Raw genomic sequence first — 23,921 nt, 5'->3', positions numbered from 1 at the left:
AATAATTTGAAATTATGACTCATCACACCACGGAACACTTTTTCACTTTGCATCAGTCCATCGTAGATGAGCTCAGGCCCAGCTAAACCAGCAGCGTTTTTGGGTGTTGTTGATAAATGGCTTTGGCTTTGTATAGAAGAGTTTTGACTTGCACTTGCAGATGTTGCGACAAACTGTAGTAACTGACAGCGGTTTTCTGAAGTGTTCCTGAGCTCATGTGGTGATATCCTTTACACACTGATGTCGGTTTTTGATGCAGTACCTCCTGAGGGATCAACGGTATCGGGCATTCAATGTTTATTACGTGCAGTGATTTCTACAGATTCTCTGAACCTTTTGATGATACCACGGACCGTAGATGGTGAAATCCTTAAATTCCTTGCAATAGCGTGTTGAGAAATGTTGTTCTTAAACTGTTCGACAATTTGCTCTGGCATTTGTTCACAAAGTGGTGTCCCTCGCTCATCCTTGTTTGTGAATGACTGAGCCTTTCATGGAAGCTGCTTTTATACCCAATCATGGCACCCACCTGTTCCCAATTAGCCTATTCACCTGTGGGATGTTCCAAATGAGTGTTTGATGAGCATTCCTTAAATTTCTCAGTCTTTTTTGCCACTTGTGCCAGCTTTTTTGAAACATGTTGCAGGCATCAAATTCCATATGAGCTAGTATTTGCAAAAAATAACAAAGTTTCTAAGTTCGAACATTACGTATCTTGTCTTTGCAGTCTATTCAATTGAATATAGGTTGAAAAGGATTTGCAAATTATTGGATTCTGTTTTTACTTACAATTTAGGTGACCACTTCATTGGTTTTGGGTTTTGTAACTAAATTGCATCACAACATATAATTATGATTCGAATTGAATCGTTAAGATGTACAATTTTAGTTTATTTCGAAGGATACGATACAATTCAGTGAGTTGAAATGGATTCAGTAATTTTTAACCCCAAAAAATTAGACCAGTGTGAGTGTGAAAAAAATACTGGACACTGCAGGTGAGGTTTCCTATATTGCTGTTATTTCTTTTAAGGGAATGACCTATCAGTGAATTATGATACAAACAACAATTTAATGACCAATGCATTCACATCTTATTTGAATAAAGTGCTTCAATTAACAAGACGAAACATTTTCTGCTCACATTTTCAACATCAAAGAATAAAAAAATTTAAAAAGTAAAGTAAACAACAATTTAACAGTAGATTTACCTCCCAATGTTGCTTTTGTTTTTCAACATAAAACTAATACAATATTAATATCTAAAATAAAGTGCAATCATCATCCCTTCTGATTAAATGAACAATGGTTTGACCTGCCACTTCTCTCATTTCAATAAACAGCTACAGTAGTCAAGAAAAGTCAGAACAAATGTAAACACCAGAACCCAACAACATAAAGCCACAAAACAACGGCTGTAAGCCAAAACAAGACAATATAAAGACGGAACTTAATTTTTCTAACTTCGCTCAGGAAGTCGGTCCATCAGCAAAACTTGCTCCGCTGCCACGCCGGTTTTGTCCGTCGCGTTCTTTGCTGCGGATTCATGATATAGTGTTGTGGCCTTTGTATTTGTTGAAACTTTTGCAATCATGCTGTAGCCGAAAGTTTCTCTACCACCGCGGGTGCCCGCCATTCTTATTTTTGCAGACTGATGGCGATGACGCTACAGGAGGGCAGACAGACTTCAGCAACATTTAATGTCGTTATCATTAAAAGTGCTTAAAGGGGAACATTATCACCAAACCTATGCAAGCGTCAATATATGCCTTGATGTTGCAGAAAAAAGACCATGTATTTTTTTTAACCGATTTCCGAACTCTAAATGGGTGAATTTTGGCAAATTAAACGCCTTTCTGTTTATCGGTCTTTTAGCGATGACGTCAGAACGTGACGTCACCGAGGTAATACACCCGCCATTTTCATTTTCACATTACAAACACCGGGTCTCAGCTCTGTTATTTTCCGAACGTGACGTCACCGAGGTAATACACCCGCCATTTTCATTTTCACATTACAAACACCGGGTCTCAGCTCTGTTATTTTCCGTTTTTTCGACTATTTTTTGGAACCTTGGAGACATCATGCCTCGTCGGTGTGTTGTCGGAGGGTGTAACAACACTAACAGGGAGGGATTCAAGTTGCGCCACTGGCAAGAAATCTGCCACCAGACCCCCATTGAATTTGCCAGAGTGTCTGCCGACAGACATGGCCAGCTTGATGTAGTTGATTCAGAGACAGGAACAGACACAACAAAGAATCAATATCAGAACCATTTTAAAACAGGTTAACACGTCTCCTAATTAAGTTGCTGACATTTGCAGTAACATATTACACAATTTACAGTTGTATTATTTTATCAAAACTTTTATTATTCTACTTGGTCATTTACTGTTAATATCATCTTACTTTCTGTTTCAACATGTTCTATTTACACTTCTGTTCAAAGGTAATAATGACTTATTCTTCTTAGGGCTGGGCGATATATCGACATATACGATATATCGCGGGTTTGTCTCTGTGCGATATAGAAAATGACTATATCGTAACATCAGAGTATACATTCTCACGCAGTTGCTTTTAGCTGCGGGCATTCAGGCTCTTCTCACTCTTTCCTGTCTCTCCTCACAGACAAGCAGGCGCACATTCATTCATACGTCACATACGTGTACGCCCTCGCAGAGCAGAGAGGTAGCATACTGGGCTACGTTAGCTGCTAACGTAGCCGTACGAGAGAAAGAAGGTGCGGATCTGGTAACGAATGAAGGAAGACTTAATTCCCAATAAAAACAGCAGGGTTTCCATCGTCTGGCGGTGGTTCGGCTTCAAGTGGGAATATGTCGAACAGATAACCGTAATAAGTCAAGCATGCGGCACAAGCCTTGCTATAAAAAGTAGCATTACTGCTAATATGTAGCATCATTTGAAAAGTCACTCGCTAGAGAATGAAGAGAATTTCATAACATTAGTAACATACCACATAGTGAAGGACGAATACTATTTGATTTCCTATTATGCAGCTCATTTTTATTTTACACTTAAAATGTCTCTGACAATCTTGCACTTTATGTTTTGGAAATGACTTGAATGTTTGTGCCATTGCTTAATAACTTTAATAAATACACTTTTGGTCAATTGACTTAGTTGTGATTTCCCTCTCTGCATGAAAGTTTAAAAGTAGCATATATGAATGCAGTATGAAGAAGAATGTTTTAATGTATACACATAGAATCATCATACTGCTGTGATTATATGCATCAAGTGTTCATTCAAGGCCAAGGCAAAATATCGTAATATATATCGTATATCGCGATATGGCCTAAAAATATTGTGATATTAAAAAAAAGCAATATCGCCCAGCCTTAATTCTTCTGTAGTTTGGATATTTTACATCAGTTTTGGGTGATACTACAAATGTGTAGGTGGATCCGATACAAAGTAGTTACTGGGGCAGTATTGGTCATACCAATGCTGATATTGATACTTTGTATTATCAGTCACAATTAGCATTGGCTTAGCTGAGAATCAGATAATATAGACTTATGTCATTCATTTATGAATAAAAATGAACTGTTTCAGGCACATCGAATAATTATGGCTTTTAATGTAAATGAATGTGGGAATATAAAAGGCATCGGGCGCTGTCGCACTAGGCAGAAGCGGAAACCGACGTCAGATGCCGACTGGACCAGCTGTTAGCCAGATCGTTTTGCAGCACTATGTGGATTATTTTCCTTATTTTTAATTTTTTTGTGGATTTACCATTGGTCTGTGGAGAACTGGGACAAAAACAGAAATACCAGGAGGACTTGTGTTGGATGCGTGGTAGAGTAAGTAAGTACACTTTATTGGGTTACATTATTGCTTCGTAAGGCATAAAATATCGTAAGGCAATAATAAAAAAAAAAAAATAACGAAGCAGAGCTAAAAGCAGAAAATACAGAATGGTAAATGGCAACAGGGACATAAGGTTCAATATAAAGGGGCAGAAATGTTTGTGTTAATTGCTCTATTGCACAATTTTGTTGCATTGTTCAACAGCTTGATATAAGTTAGAACAAATGACAATGTGAGATGGTTTCTTCTGCACTTTGTTCGGTTTCTTCTTCCTACAACTTAAATGAGCCAATCAGCCATCTTGAAATATAAAACATTGCTAATACATTTTTTTTTAATATTAATTCAATGATATGAAGAATTTTATAATCTTTTAAGTGACCTTTTCTTTGTACAATCTAGCATCTTTATATATTTCATCTGTAATTGGACAATTTGGTTTGTCTTGGAAGACATTTCACGGCTCATCCTCAGGACTAGATCTGACCAATCCAAGTCGATGAGCACAAACTGATGAAGCCTCAGAGGAGGAGCAGCGGAACGTCTTCCAAGACAAACCAAGCAGTCCACTTGCAAAACATTGACCGCCCTGAGATGACAACGACCTGGATGAATGAGAACCTTTATCGGTACTATTGGACAATGTACTCATGTTTAAGACTATAGCTGAAAATGAGCTTCCCCGACTCAAAACACCAGCAGCCGCCGCTGGTATACTGTCTGTGTTACGTTGTACAATAATAACGTGAAAAGATAGAGCAAATCGATATAAGCAAAAATATGTTAATGCTCATTAATAATAACACATATTAGTTTTTGTATGTTTTCATATGTATGTACATTTTTTAGCGTTTTTTTTAAAGAAAATATATACATCTTCGACTGTTACGCAAATTGTATGGTACCGTCATATTGACCACGCCCCCTATACACGCTGCAAGTGTATTGGCAAGCTGGGGAAAATTCTGATCTTATTAAGGTTGCACGATATATACGCGATACAAATGATATAAATTAGGCCAACAATAGGGCTTTGGATATCGTAAAAATGCATGTTAAAGACACATTCTAGCCGTTTCGCTAATTTCACAGGGACAAGCTAACGAATGAACCCCCAACATAGCACCGTCGCTAGCGGCTAATGTTCCTCCACAGTGCAAACACACTTCTAAAGGCCATGAACACACCAACACGGATACTTAATAAACGCATACTTATCTCTGCGTTTAGGCCTCTTGTCCACACGCAGATGCATACTTTTGTCTTAAAAACGCAGACTTTTACAAATGCTGGCCAATGTGTAGAGTTCCAAAACTCTGCGCTCAGCGCATGCGTGTACACGGAACAAACAGAGACCTGTGATGACGTCACGGTTGTGCGCTGTCTTTTCCAAAGCTCAACAACACTGCCTTGCTGGCTTTAAACATACTATAAGATGATTTATTGTATGTTTGAATGTAAGCATGCTGCTATTTTCACTCAACATTAATAAAAAAGACACTCCATAACAGGCTTTGCGACACTCCTGCTGGCATGAATGACGATCAGCGGTTTGAGATATGATCACTGTCGAACCTCCACCTAATGGGATAACATTGACCAGCAAGACTTTTTGCTCTTAAATTCTAAGTTAACGATTATTTGCAAAAAAAAAAAAATGTTTCTCAGTTTGAACAATAAACATCTTGTTTTTGCAGTCTATTCAATTGAATATAAGTTGAAAAGGTTTTGCAAATCATTGTATTCTGTTTTTATTTACAAAATACACGACGTGCCAACTTCACTGGTTTTGGGTTTTGTATAATGTGCAGGTGTTTTACCATCATTTGACACAGACTTGTCCCAGATTTTCGACTTTTCCATCATCTTTACACTTCCTTTCACCACAATATTTACAAACGCTGTTCTCCAATATGGCTTTAGTTGTGACGTTGGTAAAAAAAAAAAAAAGTTATACGTTTCTGTTCACTAGCTTCAACCACGCATTAAAGGATTTGTTCTACAGCCACAAATGGTTGAACTTGCACTTACCATCTTACACATATACTGTAACTGTGCTGTGCTTTGCTGTGGGCTTTCCAAAGATGCGTTGCTAGCTAAACTCTTCAGTAACATACAAAGCACCACACACTAGTCCTGCTCCAGAAGTTCTGACCGGGCTGTACAGATAATCACCATATTTTTCGGACCATAAGTCGCAGTTTTTTTTCATAGTTTGGCCGGGGGTGCGACATACACAGTGGGGCAAAAAAGTATTTAATCAGTCACCGATTGTGCAAGTTCTCCCCCTTAAAATGATGACAGAGGTCTTTAATTTTCATCATAGGTACACTTCAACTGTGAGAGACAGAATATGGGAAAAAAATCCAGGAATTCACATTGTAGGAATTTTAAAGAATTTATTTGTAAATGATGGTGGAAAATAAGTATTTAGTCAACCATTCAAAGCTCTCACTCACTGATTAAAGGAGGTTTGGCTCAAAATCTCACGATACATGGCCCATTCATTCTTTCCTTAACACGGATCAATCGTCCTGTCCCCTTAGCAGAAAAACAGCCCCAAAACATGATGTTTCCACCCCCATGCTTCACAGTAGGTGTGGTGTTCTTGGGATGCAACTCAGTATTCTTCTTCCTCCAAATACGACGAGTTGAGTTTATACCAAAATGGATACTTGGATGATACAGCAGAGGATTGGGAGAATGTCATGTGGTCAGATTAAACCAAAATATAACTTTTAGGTATAAACTCAACTCGTCGTGTTTGGAGGAAGACGAATACTGAGTTGCATCTCAAGAACACCATACCTACTGTGAAGCATGGGGGTGGAAACATCATGCTTTGGGGCTGTTTTTCTGCTAAGGGGACAGGACGACTGATCCGTGTTAAGGAAAGAATGAATGGGGCCATGTATCGTGAGATTTTGAGCCAAAACCTATCAGTGAGAGCTTTGAATGGTTGACAAAATACTTATTTTCCACCATAATTTACAAATAAATTCTTTAAAATTCCTACAATGTGAATTCCTGGATTTTTTTTTTTTCATATTCTGTCCCTCACAGTTGAAGTGTACCTATGACGAAAATTACAGACCTCTGTCATCATTTTAATTGGGAGAACTTGCACAATCGGTGGCTGACTAAATACTTTTTTGCCCCACTGTACTCCGGAGCGATTAATGTGTGAAATTATTAACACATTACCGTAAAATATCAAATAATATTATTTATCTCATTCGCGGGAGAGACGAAGAAAATGTCAGCAATCGTCACACACACACACGTGAACCAATAAGAATTCGGCAGGGGAGGGTCATGGAATGCTAACTGCTATGTACTACTGCCGTAGCTATTAAGATGGATCATTTCATCGTTGGCGGTAACTTATAAAAACTGAGAAGGGCTGAACAAAAATGGCACCGAAAGGGAGATCATGTACTGCAGGATACAAGCTGGACGTAGTGAAATATGCAGCAGAAAACGACAAGAGGAAGCAGCACATACCTTTGGAGTTGGCCGAGTTGTTTAGAAGCGACATCGAGGAAGAAGATTTCATCGGATTTATCGATTAGGAGTGACCGATTGTTTGGTAAACATATAGCATGTTCTATATGTTAGTTATTTGAAAGACTCTTACTACAATATGTTATGTTAACATACCAGGCACGTTCTCCGTTGGTTATTTATGCGTCATATAACGTACACTTATTCAGCCTTTTCACTATTCTTTATTTATTTTAAATTGCCTTTCAAAAGTCTATTCTTGGTGTTGGATTTTTTCAAATAAATTTCCCCCAAAAATGCGACTTATATGTGGTTTTTTTCCTTCTTTATTATGCATTTTCGGCCGGTGTGACGTATACTCCGGAGCGATTTAGAATCCGAAAAATACGGTAGTTGATGTATTTATTTCAAATAAAAATATTGTTATTATAATTTTGGGGACATTTCAAGGAAGTAATTTATGATTTTTTACATTATTATGATAGTACTAAAGATTAAGACTTTAATTCTGTAAGTACAAAGTGATGAAGCCTACTTGAATATGAGGCCAAACGTCTTCTAAAACAAACTGAACAGCCCAGTTGTGATGGATTGAATGCTCTGAGAATAAACTGATATGTGGATGTTGTTCTTACTTGGACTGTGATGAAGCGGTGAGGACTCAGGTGATTTGTCTTCAGTCTTCACAGAGACAACAGTCAGTGGAAACTTAGTGAGATCAGCCTCCTCCTGCCCAAGAAGACACTCTTCCTCCTGAGTGATCCACACTTCCTCCTCTTCCTCTTTAATGTGGGATGGCTCTGCATCCGCGTCTTTTAAAAAGGGGGGAAGTAGATGATCCTCTTTGATGTGGGGGGGCTGCTGGACGTCTGTTGGGTAAATAAATAAATAAGATTATTAGAGAATATAATCAACACAATGAGATTATTTGTGTTCTTTTGCAGGTTGTTTTAAAAAGTGTAGCTAAAACACAATAAAAACCAGGGGAAATACTTCCTTTTGTCCCAGCCACTAAAATGACTTCTATAGGAGGTACAGTGAATAAAAAACAGGTTTGGAAATTGGAAGAGGGTAATTTGAAAAGTCTTTATACCATATGTACGAGCCAGCATTGATTGAAGCATTCTTAACTTTACACTCACTGGTGTAAAATGAGTAACCAATTAATTATGTGTACATGTCGGCCTATTACACCTGAACCTTATCTCTAACCTTAACCACAACCTTTTAATAATAGTCATAATCATTACTTAAATGTAATGGAAATAAAAAATGTGCATTCCAAAACATGTATACTATGTTTTCATCATCATATAAAATACTATCCTTTATGGTCGTTTTTTTGGCTGGGCCAAAAGGAACTCTGACAAAACATGTTTTACTAAGTGGCGTTTTTATGGAGTAAGTCCATCAACAATTCCTCTTTAGAGCACAGCTCCCACATTCACTTGGAGACCATCTACTACCCGCTGAAGGAAAGTCATTCACCTTTATGTTCTTTTCATAAATCAACTGTTGACTACTGGGCTCATTGAAATATGCAAAGCTGCCAAGCCTTACGCTTGCAATTTCACCCTTTTTCACGCCACTTGCGACATTTCTCACGCTTATATTCCCCATTCACAACTCTATATCTTTTATTCATAATTATAAATTTGGTCCTCGCAACTGTCCGTAGTTTGAATGACTATGATTGGTTGATGGAGATAACCAATCACAACAGACACCACGCAATTTATACCAATCAGAAACAACGTAAGGCGGGTCTTGGGGTCTTTCTTTCACACACCTCAGTGCAGTGTTGCCAACTTGGCGACTTTCTCACTAAATCTAGTGACTTTCATTCTCCAAAGCAGGGGTGCCCACACTTTTTCTGCAGGCGAGCTACTTTTCAATTGACCAACTCGAGGGGATCTACCTCATTTATATATATCATTTATATTTATTTATTTATGAAAGAGACATTTTTGTAAACAAGTTAAATGTGTTTAATGATAATACAAGCATGTGTAACACTTATAGATGTCTTTTTTTCACAAAGACAAGAATATAAGTTGGTGTATTAACTGATTCTGATGACTTGCATTGATTGGAATCAGACAGTAACGATGATAACGCCCACATTTTCAAATGGAGGAGAAAAAAAGTTTTCCTTTCTGTACAATACCACATGAAAGTGGTTGGTTTTTGGCATCTAATTCATCCAGTTTCCATACACTTTACAAGAAAAACATTGGCGGCAAATTCCGTAGATTGCTTGATTGACATTCACGGCACCCGAGGGTCTTGTGAGATGACACTTTTTATTTCAACAGACTTTCGCGCCGTCCCTTCCGTCAACACTCTAAAGGCTGACTGCACATCTTCACAATAAAAGCCCTGCTTCATGCTGCCTGCGCTAACAAAATAAGAGTCTCGGAAAGCTGGCGTGCACAACTGATGTGCACGCCAGCTTTCTGAGGGATCGCTTGTGCACGCCAGTTTTCCGAGACTCTGTATTTAGTTAGTGCAGGCAGCATGAAGCAGGGCTTTTATTGTGAAGATAGGAAATATGCAGTCGGCCTTTAGAGTTTTGACGGAAGGTACGGCGCGAGAGTCTGTTGAAATAAAAAGTGTTTCTCGCCTTCCTCTCGGTTATATTTTCATAATAATGATCTTGCAGCAGCCAGCGTCATCTCACAAGACCCTCCGGTACCGTGAATGTCATTTAAGTGACGTCTTGGTGAAGATTGATGATCACAAATTTTTAGGTCTATTTTTTTTAAAAGCCTGGCTGGAGATCGACTGACACACCCCCCGCGGTCGACTGGTAGCTCGCGATCGACGTAATGGGCACCCCTGCTCCAAAGCAACTAGCGACAAATCTAGCGACTTTTGGGGATGTTTTGGAGACATGGACGCGCGTAAAACTCTGCAGTTAATGTCCTCGCTGCTCCCAGGTGGTCCCCTTACTGCAGGTGTGTCCAAAGTGCGGCCCAAGGGCCATTTGTGGCCCCCAGCTAATTTGTTAATGGCCCCCGGCCCATTCTAAAAAAATACTATAATAAAAATGTTCAACATAAAAGAGTGTAATAAAAGAGTAAACAGTGACATGTAACATGAAAAAGTTGCAGTGTTGACACTAAAACACAAAGCTGCCATTCGGACTGTTATTGACCTGCTGAAGGCTCCAATTACTTCACTAGAACAATTTCACATTCAAATATTTTGGGGGGATAATACTGCATATTTTGTGCGAAACAAAGTTTTCTTTCACAAAACTGGCATCGATCAAACAAACAAAAAAGTATGAAAAAAATTGTAAAATCTTATAATCAAGAGATCCACAGACTTAAGCGTTAAAAGTAAAAAAAATATAAATATACATTTGGCTTATTTTCAACACTTATTCTTTTTTTATTGTTCTGAATTATTGACCTATTTAGGGTTCCAATTACTTCACGTCAAAAATTCAATTTTGAAATGTTTTGGGGGAAAATGTTGCATAGTTTGTGTGTTTGCCATATAAATAAGGGTTTTGACCTAAAGGCCATAAACATAAAAAACAAAATTTAAACATTTTTTATAGCGACAGACAGACCTGAAGTTGATTCAAGCGTTAAATGAAAAAAAAAAAAAAAAAAAAATCTGACATTTTTATGACTAAGACCCTTCCGGAGACCGGGGACCAAACTTGAGGAAAGCCATAAAGGTAAAAAAAACAACAACTATTGTATTGCTTTTAAAAAAGAAAAATATCAAAATGGCCCCCGCATACTTTGATTTTTCAGTCTGCGGCCCTCAGTGGAAAAAGTTTGGACACCCCTGCCTTACTGTGTTTCTGCTCTTGGACAGCTCGGTACTGAAAACACATTTTCCTTGTACATTTAAGTGCCATGACAATAAAGTCCCATTCCAGTCAGAGCAGAGAGGAGACGCTCACCCACTGCAAAGCTTCTACTGTGTGTGCCTTGGTGTACAGAGTGCGATGTAAATATTTCAGCATGGTCACGGTTCAAATAAACACAAAGCCATCATTCATGTTAATGAGCCAGTCACAGATCTGGTTCGTTCGTGACTATCACAATCCTTTAGTCGTTTGATCATATTTGATACTCGAACACAGTGGGTCTCAAACATTTTTTTTTCATCAAGTACCACTTCAGAAAACATTTGGCTCTCCAAGTACCACCATCATGACAAACATTAAAATACAGTAGCGTAGTGAGCCTAAATAGTCATTAAACATGAGGCAGAAGTTTTGTTTTACAAGTACTACATGTTTAATATTGGCTACTGTAACAAAACACTCAGTTTGACTATAGGAAAATAAGTAATTATTTGGCATACCAGTAGTGCAGGGCTGTACGCTTGGCTTTTTCACTTGCAGCATCGGTGCTAGTAAATGGAAAAAAAAAATAGTAGCACAAAAAAAATTTAGTAGCAATATGTTATGTCTCAAATATCACAATTTCATTATTAACACTCAAACAAGGCACACATGTACATACATATAAATAATGCCATTATAAGGCCTACTGAAACACTCAAACCCAGAGAACATCCCTAAAGTGTGCTAGCACTGTCGCTAACACGAGTGTAGAACTGGATTATATGGATCAAAACTCATACCCCAATATAGTATGGCCCATAAAATAACCCATACCTGGAAGTATTTGTTGACGTTATCCACCATGCCTTGATTTTACATTTTCAAGACTGATGTGGATCCCAAATACAAAAAAACAGGTACAAACAAGTAAGAAAAGTAGGTTTTCTTTAATGGAGCCCAACTTAAGAGGTGTTTTTAGAGAAGAAAAAAGATAGTCTTGGAAATAATATAAAATATATGAATATAATCTCCAATCGTCTTTAAAACAACAGCTCCCACCATCAGTGTGTGAATGGGTGAATGTGTTTGTGAATGGGTGAATGTGGAGATAGATATATAGATAGATGGATAGATCTTTACTGATTCCTTCAGGAGAGTTCCCTCAGGAAAAGTACAATTCCAGCAGCAGTGTACAGAGTTGAGAAATAGTGTCAAAGCATTTTCAGTACCTTGAAGGCAGAAATGCACCATACCTGTATAACACATTTACCATATGGAAGCAGTGTGTGTTTTTAAAAAAAAACGGTGCCTGTTGCCTAGTGACGTCAGCAAGTCTATGCTCAGGGCATTGTTTGAACGACAAGTTTCCCACTTCAGTCATTGATTTGTTGTTCAATATTCCCTCCATTGTAATTGTATTGCTTGTTCGAAAAAATTGAAAATAAGAAACTAACCCTCGAGTGCAGTCAAGTTTTAGGATGGTGAAAAAGAAAAAACAGTTCCTCTAACTAAGACTGTGTGTGAGCTACTGGAGCACCGCTCCCCTCTGTGCATGGAGGAGGACACAGATTTGCGGTGCACACAGAGTGACACTTCCACGTCAATTACTTGTCCATTTGGTTATGGTCAAGGTTTACGTTTATTTCAAACATGATATACTGATAGGGTAAAAATTTGCTCTGTCTTGATCAACTTTTGATGGATTTATTTTGGGAGCAAAATGTGATGAAAGAATTAAAATTAAAAGTCTTTGAATGTGTCCTACTTTTTTTTTTTCCCAAAAACTTGCACTATCTATTTTTAGTGGAAAATGTGACTAAAATGCTCGTACTGTAAAATGCTCACACTGTACAGAGCTGTGGTGAAGCCCGAGAACCACAAGTGGTACACTGTAATATTTAAAGGTCTACTGAAATGAGATTTTCTTATTTAAAAGGGGATAGCAGGTCCATTCTATGTGTCATACTTGATAAATTCACGATATTGCCATATTTTTGCTGGAAGGATTTAGTAGAGAACATCGACAATAAAGTTCGCAACTTTAGGTCGCTAATAAAAAAGCCTTGCCTTTACGGGAAGTAGCAGACGATGTGCTCGTGACGTCACTGGTTGTAGGGCTCCTCAGATCCTCACATTGTTTATAATCATAGCCAGCAGCAGCAAGAGCTATTCGGACCGAGAAAGTGACAATTTCCCCAAAGATTCGTGGATGAGGTAATTTAGAGTGAAGGACTAGAAAAAAGAAAAAAAAGGCAATTGCAGTGAGAGCGATTCAGATGTTATTAGACACATTTCCTAGCATAATTCTGGAAAATCCCTTATCTGCCTATTGTGTTGCTAGTGTTTTAGTGAGTTAAATAGTACCTTAAAGTTGGAGGGGTGTGGCCACGGGTGTGTTGACGCCAGATTCTCTGAGAGAAGTCACGGCAGCTGCAGGAGGTCGCTGGCTCCACTGATATCCGATAAGAGGCGACTTATTTCCACAATTTTCTCACCGAAAACTGCCGGTTGACATGTAGACGGATCCATGTTCGCTTGACCGCTCTGATCCATAGTAAATCTTCACCTCCGGGAATTTTAAACAAGGAAACACTGTGTGTTTGTGTGACTAAAGACTAAAAGCTTCCCACCTCCATCCCTCTACTCTGACGTATCCATTATTAATTGAACAAATTGCAAAATATTCAGCAACACAGATGTCCAAAATACGGTTTAATTGTGCGATGAAAAGAGACGACTTTTAGCCGTAAGTAGTGCTGGGCTAATATGTCCACTCCAACCAATAACGTCACAAACACGCGTTATCATCGCGTCATCGTTCCGCGACGTTTTCAACAGGAATCTCAGCGGGAAATTTAAAATTATAATTTAGTCAACTAAACCGGCCGTATTGGCATGTGTTGCAATGTTAAGATTTCATCATTGATATATAAACGATGTGTGCGTGACGTCACGGGTTGTACAGCTTCTCACATCCCCACATTGTTTACAATCATAGCCAGCAGCAGCTAGAGAAATTCGGACCGAAAAAGCGACAATTTCGCCTTTAATTTGCGTGAGGATGAAATATTCGTGGATGAGGAAATTTAGAGTGAAACACTAGAAAGAAAAAATGTTTAAAAAAAAAAATAGGCGAGATCAGTGGGAGCGTTTCAGATGTTTTTAGACACCTTTACTAGGATAATTCTGGGAAATCCCTTATCTGCCTACTATGTTGCTAAAGTTTTAGTGAGTTAAATATTACCTGAAAGTCGGAGGGGTGTGGCCACGGGTGTGTTGACGCCAGAGTCTCTGAGGGAAGTCATGGCAGCTGCAGTAGGACGGAAGCTTTGCTGATCTTCGGTAAGAGCCGACTTATTCCCACAATTTTCTCACCAAAAACTGCCGATTGACATGTAGTCGGGATCCATGTTCGCTTGACCGCTCTGATCCATAGTAAAGCTTTACCTCTGGGAATTTTAAACAAGGAAATACCGTGTGTTTGTGTGGCCAAAGTCTAAAATTTTCCCACCTCCATTCTTCTACTTTGACTTCTCCATTATTATTTGAACAAATTGCAAAAGAATCAGTAACACAAATGTCCAGAATACTGTTTAATTATGCGATTAAAGCTGACTACTTATAGCTTGGATCAGGCCGGAAAATAATGTCCGCTACAACCCGAGTCATCATACCGCGACGTTTTCAACACGACACTTTGCAAGAAATTTTAAATTGCAATTTAGTCAACTGTTGCAATGTTAATATTTCATCATTGATATATAAACTATCAGACTGCGTGGTCGGTAGTAGTGGGTTTCAGTAGGCCTTTAACTCCTCAGTAAGGACAGTAGCTGTATGCTGTCATAAAAGTTGGTAGAAGTTGATAGTTGATATTTTGACATCATTGGCTCATTTGCATAATTGATTACAATGGTGTTGGAGAGATGAATAATGTTGTGGGAGACATAAAATGTGAGTGAAAAAAATACAAATTTTGATTAGGATGGAAAATTATTTTCTTCTGTTCACTCTTAGTTTAGGTATATTTTTTTGTGTTCTGTATTGTTAAAGGCCTACTTCCGGTAAAGACAAGGCTTTTTTTATTAGCGACCAAAAGTTGCAAACTTTATCGTCGATGTTCTCTACTAAATCCGTTCAGCAGAAATATGGCAATATCGCGAAATGATCAAGTATGACACATAGAATGGACCTGCTATCCCTGTTTAAATAAGAAAATCTCATTTCAGTAGGCATTTAAACACGGGGAGATGAAGAGAGATGAGAAGAGATTCATTGCTAAAACAATATATTTAGGAATACTGTTTATATGTAAATATGAAATGAGTAAACACGTGAGAGTAAGAAGTAAACAAACCTGTTCCGTGCTCAACAACTTGATGTTTCTTGAAAACAGCGTCCACCCCATTCTTTTCTTTCTTTGGACACAGTTCCCCCTCGTACTCTGCAATCTTTCTTTCGCACATTTTCACACAATCACAACACTTTACACTCACACTTGATCTCTGCTTGGCGATGTGTTGATAACTTCCACGTTTATTTGTTAGCGGCTAACAAGCTAAGCTAACTAGCAAACTAAGCTAGCACGAGACGTGTCAAAGTACGCTCAGACCAATGTATCCAAATACAAACAATTATTAAGTATATTTAATCTTTTAGACTGCATATATGTCTACATATATACACTAATTACAAATACAGGACTATAATTCCCAGGTTTAGGCCTTCTCCGTCAAACGCCATTTTGCCTTTTCCTCGTTTTTCTTCTTCTTTCTATTTTCAGCAGACTAGTAGAGCATGTTAGGTGCACTGCTGCCCTCCACAGGTTCTTAGCGGGATTTCCTCGTTATGCTTTGTGGCCCACACTACAAGAAGAGGAGCTTGTTGGTTGTTTTTCTCGCGAGATCTGACAAAACTGAGAAACAAAATGAAGTAAAACAAGATGGCGTTTGGCGGAGAAGACGTTACTGTGGCCATTATATTACTGTGTTTTTAATCGTTACATACATGTACACATATATGATGTTTGATAGAGTAAAAATCATTAATAATTGTATTCGGATACATTAGTCTGAGCGCACTCTGAAGCTCCTCGTCCTAGCTTAGCTTGCTAGTTAGCTTAGCTTGTTAGCTGCTAAACTGAGACGTGGAAGTTACCAACACATCGCTAAGCAGAGATCAAGTGTGAGTGTAAAGTGTTGTGATTGTGTGAAAATGTGCGAAAGACCGATAGCAGAGTACGAGGAGGAACTTTGTCCAACGAAAGAAGAGAAGAAGCGACGACATCAACTACTGGACGCTGTTTTCAAGAAGCATCAAGTTGTGTTACACAGAACAGGTTTGTTTACTTCTTACTCTCACATGTTTACTAACTTTATATGTGTGAATTATATTTTATATAGCGCTTTTCTCTAGTGACTCAAAGCGCTTTACATAGTGAAACCCAATATCTAAGTTACATTTAAACCAGTGTGGGTGGCACTGGGAGCAGGTGGGTAAAGTGTCTTGCCCAAGGACACAACGGCAGTGACTAGGATGGCGGAAGCGGGAATTGAACCTGCAACCCTCAAGTTGCTGGCACGGCCACTCTACCAACCGAGCTATACCGCCTCTGATTATTAACAATACATTGTGGGAGACTTCAGACAAAAGTAGCCCTCTATAGCAGTGCTTCTCAACCTTTTTTCAGTGATGTACCCCCTGTGAACATTTGTTTTAATTCAAGTACCCCCTAATCAGAGCAAATAATTTTTGGTTGAAAAAAAGGGATAAAGAAGTAAAATACAGCACTATGTCATCAGTTTCTGATTTATTAAATTGTATAACAGGGCAAAACATTGCTCATTTGTAGTGGTCTTTCTTGAACTATTTGGAAAAAAAGATAACAAAATAACTAAAACCATGTTGAAAAATAAACAAGTGATTCGATTATAAATACAGATTTCTACACATAGAAGTAATCATCAACTTAAAGTGCCCTCTTTGGGGATTGTAATAGAGATCCATCTGGATTCATCAACTTCATTCTAAACATTTTTTCACAAAAAAAGAGAGTTCCATAAATCGATATTTATGGAACATGTCCACAAAAATCTAGCTGTCAACACTGAATATTACATTGTTGCATTTCTTTTCACAGTTTATGAACTTTCATTCATATTTTGTTGAAGTATTATTTGATGAATATATTTATAAAGGATTTTGGAATTGTTGTTATTTTTAGAATATTAAAAAAAAAAGTCATGTACCCCTTGGCATACCTTCTAGTACCCCCAGGGGTACGCGTACGGCCATTTGAGAACCACTGCTCTATAGTAACATTCCGGGCAAGGCACAAGTACAATATGTTCTGGGGAAGAAAAAAAATCACTTCATATTCTCGCGAGTGTTACCATATTTGAGTTATTGTGCAGAAATATTGGGAAATAACTACACATGTGCGCTACATTCGTTAATCGTGTTACAAAAAAGGTCAATTAGACTGATACATAATGTTGGATAAAGAGAACACACAAACCCTTTATTTATTGAGTCAAAAATATTAAAATTCAACGATTTAGTAAAATTGCAAACAGGTAAAATTATGTACAAAGCAAACTCTAACCTGCTACCAAATAATGTACAAAAATTCTTCTCAATCAAAGAGGAGAAATAAAACCTTAGAGGAAAATTTAATTTAAAACATTTGTACGCACGTACAACACTTAATACCTTTAGCATATCAGTATGTGGAATTAAATTATGGAATGGATTTAAAGTCAAAAACTGCACATTTATGATCCAGTTTAAGAGGTTGTTCAAATTAATAGTGCTTACAAAGTACAAAGAAGAATTATGAGAAATACTTTCAACCTTATTGAAAATAACATATTCTTCATCTCAGTATATTAATAATGACCGACTTAATTATATATTACAGAAGTGTTTTATTACTCATTCACGGATGTCATTTTACTATAAAAAAAAAATGTCAGTAAATCAATGTATATATGTGTAAACGCTCTGAAGTGGGAAAGGGGTAGGATTAAATAAGCTTTGCTTCTTCCTACTCCTTTTCGGACATGATGTAAAGTGAAATGATATGAAATTGTGTGATGTATTATGCTGTAAGTGTGTTCATGTTCGAAATAAACTAAATAAAGAAAGAAGAAATGAGCGACCCGTTAAAATGAGCTATTTAAAGATATTGCTTAAAGTAGATAGCGTAGATAGTTTTTTGTCACTGGCGCTACAAGTAACTATTTTAAAATATATTTCCATAATGTCTTCTGACCAGTAAACATGTAAACAAAAACAGCGCCAAAATGTTCACACTGACGCTAATAATAATAGCTTGCATTTTCATTGTCATCCCAGTTTAGATCGGAATAGTAATTTGAGTGACAACAAAGGTTTAGTGTGCACCAGGAACTAGGACAATAAGAGTTGTTGTGCCCGACTAGGGACTGGTAGTGGGAGCCTTACTTAATGGCTAAATATGGCGGTCAGAATGTGCTACCTCTCTAACATATACATAACAAAATAATAACCTTTCTAGTAGGAGTTTTTTTTTTTCCAATCCTGATCAAATATTGTGATACGTTTTGGGATGAAACATGGAATTACAACTCTTTGAATGATACCTGAGTGGGTCCATATCGCTCTCCCTGGCACTTAACGACTCTGTGGAGGGTGTCAGGAACCCTGCCACACAAAAAACTACAAATGTGCTGCCTTGCTTTACGGCATACTTAATTTCCCCTTCCCTCATTCGTTAAACAGATGGAAGTCGATGCGAAAGCCTGCGTGCCGTCAGAAAACTAAAATAACACAAAGAACGCCTATGTGCGATTACTGCAATCCTGGCAAAAGCTCCAAAACAACCAAAGAAAAGAAAAGTTTTATCGGTAGTCTGTCCGGAAAACACGGTACATAGCTCTCTCTTGTCCTATGTCCCAAACGGCCAAATAGCGTTGCAAATTTGCCCGTCCTCTGTTGCGACTTCGGCTTTTTCTAAACAGTGTTGCAAGTTGCAGTAAGACACACAAACTCCATTCACAGGCTACTGTGATTGACCACAATCCATTCTTACCACGACTTTCTGTAACTCTGTCTAAACATATGCCACTTCTCAAACTCCCAACACAGACACATTACATAAACTACACAAAAACTCCTAAAAATCATTGCACTACTGGTTGGCTGAAGATTATTTCGAACACATACATATTTTCAATTATTTTTACAATGTATGTCCAAAAAGAGGAAGGAAGAAGCGGCTCTTATTAGGCTCTCCGCCTTTCAACTTCATAGCAACCACTGACTCCGTTAGTGTTCGTAGTTCACTTCCTTCTGTAAGTTTGTCACACAATCTAAACACAAGAGTTCTCTTACAGTCAAAAAAATAGCTCAGTCATTTATGATTTACATAATGAAAACCTGTTCATGAGAACGAGACAGTTTCAGACACACAATATGTATGAAAGGTTGATGTTCCTCAGTTTGCAACAATGTGTATCAACATGTTTACACAAAACTCACACAGTCACCAAATATATTTGACATTGTCGTCATTATAATTCATAGTTTCATAGCTAATTTCACTTCCTGAATTGGACATACATGCAACAATAAGTGAAAGTAAACATTTATTGTCAATCATTTTTTAAGTCATGGTTGTGACTGTCTTGACAAAATGGAGGTTAGGACTAAGGTTTAGGTGTAATAGGTCAACATGTCATACTCGTCAACCCTCTCGACTCCCGAAATTTAGCGCCTCTCCCGAAAACCTCCCGGGACAAATTTTCTCCCGAAAATCTCCCAAAATTCAGGCGAAGCTGGAGGCTACACCCCCTCCATCTTCATGCGGACCTGAGTGAGTACAGCCTGTTTTCACGTCCGCTTTCCCACAATATAAACAGCATGTCTGCCCAATGACGTTATAACTGTAGAATGATCGAGGGCGAGTTCTTATTTTCTTATGTGGGTTTATTGTTAGGCAGTTTCATTAACGTCCTCCCAGCGCAGTAACAACACACAACAACAGCAGTCATGTTTTTGTCTATCGTAAAGCCGTTCGTCTGCCGTAAACAGCAATGTCGTGACACTCTTAAACAGGACAATACTGCCATCTACTGTACATGCATATGTGACAATAACATTTACGGCTTTTAGAGAGTGCAGTGCACAAATGTGCACACAAGGAGACGAAGCAGAAGAACGAGGAAGATACAGCCGTGGCGACGCCGACGACGAGTAAGATGAAGGAATACACTTGTAAGTTCCAAGCCGCAGTTGCGATTGGACCTGGATAGCCTCCGGGAAGAAGTAGTGGACTACCAAGTACTTGGCAGTGAAGATCTTCCTCAGGAAGCAAAGATTGACCGGTTTTGGGCCATGCTATGGAGAGATGGAAGATTCCAGACTCTATTGCATTTGATGAAAGCACTTTTGTCCGTGCCACTCAGCAATGCATCATCATAGAGGGTGTTCAGCATGGTTAGAAAAATAGTGACAGAGAATAGAACAAGGATGGACAATTCAACCCTTAACTCAACAATTAGTAGATGAGTGTTATGTGTGTGTATATGTGTAAATATATATACATATATATATGAAATACTTGACTTGGTGAGTTCTAGCTGTAAATATACTCCTCCCCTCTTAACCACGCCCCACCCCCCACCTCCCAAAATCGGAGTTCTCAAGGTTGGCAAGTATGACATGTGGACAGAAACAAATGGTTCATCACTTTACATTTGAGGTTTAAAATATTTTGATATAACTTTTAGGAATATTTTTATCAGTGCTGGCTCATCTTTCAGAAATATTTTTAAAATGTACTGTATCTTGCTCTTCTAAATGAGAAGGCATTCAATCTAATTTAACAGCAGCTGTGACAATTAGGCCAATGGCACTAACATGATAGTCGGTGTTATTTAGTACCTGTTGTATTTACGGCAGATGATAGCATGAGATCGGAGCGGTTGGGTCTGGCTTTTTTAACCATGTTAATCATGTGTTTTATGACATTTTATGACATTGCATTGTCCCTTTTGAAATAAACTAATCTAATCTAATGTGACTAGGATGGCAGAAGCTGAGGATCAAACCTGGAATCCTTAGGTTGATGGCGCGGCCGGTCTCCTAACCAAGCCACGCCAAAATTTGTACTTTTATTTGGGGGATCTGACTAATTAGGTGCATGAAAGCGTGTGGAATTTCTAATAAGGCCAGATCAAAAGATGACACTTTGAACTTACCAAATACTCACTCATGGTACTGAGACCAGTCCCTGCATGGATGGTACATTCAGTGAATGTGTTGAAATACAAGAATCAAAGCCTGCAAACATTAAAAAAATATACTTTGACAGACAAGTTGACATAAGTTAAACATTTTAGCATCAAACTGTCCCCTTTTTGTATTGCTTGTGCTATATATTACTTGACATGTCTGTTAAAATGTTTTTTTTGTGTTCGACAGACATCCAACAGCGAATTGGACATCGAGAAGAATGTGTCACTCAAATGCAAGTGAGCAGCTTACCTTTGGAGCAGAAGGTTCCACAGCCCCCACATTTTAAAGAGGAAGAAGAGGAGCCACATCCACTTCATGTTGAAGAGGAGGAGCCATATTCCTTTCAAGTTAAAGAGGAAGAGAAAGAACTCTGGATCACTCAGGAGGATGAGTGTCTTTTAGGGCAAGAGGAAGCTGGTCTCACTAAGTTTCCACTGACTGTTGTCTCTGTAAAGACTCAAGACCGTGAAGACAAACCACCTGAGTACTCACAGCTTCATCATCGTCCAAGTGAAGAGAAGAGAGAGGTGGAGCCTCCATGCAACAGCTCAACTCAACATATGACCACAGAAACAGATGGAGACCACTGTGGAGGATCACAAGCGGACAAGCTCTTAGCTCCACTATCAGATAGTGACGACATAACATCAGACGTTCATGTAAATATGGAATCACACATGAGAATACACACGGGAGAAAAACCCTTCAGTTGTTCATTTTGTGGTAGACAATTCTCTGTAAAAAGTAATATGAAATCACACATGAGAACACACACAGGAGATAAACCCTTTGCTTGTTCAGTCTGTGCAAAAGGGTTTCTTTTAAAATGTAATTTGACTCGACATATGAGAACACACACAGGTGAAAAACCTTTCAGTTGTTCAGTTTGCTGTAAAAAATTCTCTCTCAAAGGCCACGTGCAAACACACATGAAAACGCACACTGGAGAAAAACCTTTCGGTTGTCCAGTTTGCTGTAAAACATTCTCTCTCAAAGGTCATATGCAAATACATATGAGGACACACACAGGAGAAACTCCCTTTCGTTGTTCAGTTTGTGCAAAAGGCTTTGTTAAAAACTTTAACTTGTCTAAGCACATGAGAACACACACAGGAGATATACAATTCAGTTGTATTGTGTGTGGTAAAGGTTTCACCGACAAATATAGTTTTCAAAGACACATGAGAACACACACAGGAGAAAAACCTTTCAGTTGTTCAGTGTGCGGCAAAAGATTTTCTGACCAAAGTAATATTCAATCACACATGAGAACGCACACAGGACAAAAACCTTTCAGCTGCTCAGTGTGTGGTAAAAGATTCTCGGACAAAAGTAATATACAAAAACACATAAGAATGCACACAGGAGAAAAACCTTTCAACTGTTCAGTGTGTGGTAAAAGATTCTCTGACAAAAGTAATATGCATTCACACAAGAGAACACACACAGGAAAATAACTTTTCCTTTTTTGGAAGTCCTCTTTGAGTGGAATTATAAGTTGTATTCAGTCAAGTGACTTTATAACGGAAGTAAACAAAGTGGTGGGCCTACATGGCTACTGTGTAGCAAACAGAGTGCAAACTAACAGAGAAAGCAAGCGGCCTACATTTTATCACTAAAAGCATATACGAGCAAAAAAATCTAAAAAAAAAAAACAACAACTATGCAATGGAATAAATCCCTATACTTTATCAAAAAAAGATGTGTCGAGTGAAATCAAGGATTATACATCGGTGATGTTCCCAGACATTTGAAACAATTGTGCTCCAAACATCATTCTACACAACAAAACAGATGGAAACTTAGAAAAGCATGAATGTATACTACTTTCTTGTGTGTGTCGAGTGAAATCAAGGATTATACATCGGTGATATTCCCAGACATTTGAAACAATTGTGCTCCGAACATCATTCTACACAACAAAACAGATGGAAACTTAGAAAAGCATGAATGTATACTACTTTCTTGTGTGTGGCTAAGTCAAGGACGTTGTTGGTACCAAGACTCTCCCTGATAAATATGTATTGTTTTTGCCGGGGTAAGATTGCATTTCATGATTTAACTTCACCTCTACTGCCAAGTTTGTTGTTGTTGTTGCACGCACTGTTTACGAGTAACATGTTTTTTTTAATCAAAATATAACTATAGATGTCAACATTGTGTATGTGCTGAAAGATTAATTTATTATTGTTTATCAAAATATAACTATAGATGTCAACATTGTGTATGTGCTGAAAGACTAATTTATGATTGTTTATCAAAATGTCAACATTGTATATGAGCTGAAAGATTCATTTGTGACTGTTTATCAAAATATAACCATAGATGTCAACATTGTGTATGTGCTGAAATTTTAATTCATGATTGTTTATCAAAACATAACTATAGATGTCAACATTGTGTATGTGCTGAAAGATTAATATATGATTGTTTATCAAAATATAGGTTTCATTCACATTTGCTTTCTTTTATTTAGACTTTTCGAAACTGT

General features: G+C 38.0%; 2 protein-coding genes across 8 annotated transcripts in view; one reads left to right on the top strand and one right to left on the bottom strand.

Moving 5' to 3' along the window:
- Positions 1–21,774, bottom strand: part of LOC133539906 (gastrula zinc finger protein XlCGF57.1-like) — a 27,774-nt gene extending 6,000 nt beyond the window's left edge. For 4 of the 7 annotated variants that reach the window (XM_061882231.1, XM_061882232.1, XM_061882226.1 and 1 more), the window contains exons 1-3: positions 15,510–15,940; positions 11,671–11,718; positions 7,977–8,210 (exon numbers count right to left, since the gene is read on the bottom strand). In XM_061882231.1, coding sequence (XP_061738215.1) covers positions 7,977–8,210; positions 11,671–11,718; positions 15,510–15,618 — 391 coding nt within the window. In that variant the 5' untranslated portion in view covers positions 15,619–15,940. Of the gene's footprint in view, positions 1–7,976; positions 8,211–11,670; positions 11,719–15,509; positions 15,941–21,393; positions 21,476–21,679 lie in introns of those variants that run through there. The other 3 variants (XM_061882229.1, XM_061882230.1, XM_061882228.1) reach the window with 3 other exon arrangements.
- LOC133539914 (gastrula zinc finger protein XlCGF57.1-like) lies at positions 16,061–23,767 on the top strand. Its single transcript, XM_061882247.1, has 2 exons — positions 16,061–16,490; positions 21,617–23,767. The coding sequence occupies exons 1-2, from the start codon at positions 16,367–16,369 to the stop codon at positions 22,885–22,887; spliced, it is 1,395 nt and encodes a 464-aa protein (XP_061738231.1). The 5' UTR covers positions 16,061–16,366; the 3' UTR covers positions 22,888–23,767.
- Positions 23,768–23,921: the final 154 nt, after the last annotated feature.

This window comes from Nerophis ophidion, linkage group LG21, assembly GCF_033978795.1.
Source record: "Nerophis ophidion isolate RoL-2023_Sa linkage group LG21, RoL_Noph_v1.0, whole genome shotgun sequence".
NCBI lineage: Eukaryota > Metazoa > Chordata > Actinopteri > Syngnathiformes > Syngnathidae > Nerophis > Nerophis ophidion.
Note: the sequence above shows the minus strand (reverse complement) of the source record. Positions and strands in the feature narration are given on the sequence as shown.

Coding starts and splice junctions, on each gene's coding strand:
- LOC133539914 (XM_061882247.1), top strand. CDS start 16,367: ATGTGCGAAAGACCGATAGCAGAGTACGAGGAGGAACTTTGTCCAACG. Junction 16,491..21,616: donor AGTTGTGTTACACAGAACAG/GTTTGTTTACTT, acceptor TGTGTTCGACAG/ACATCCAACAGCGAATTGGA.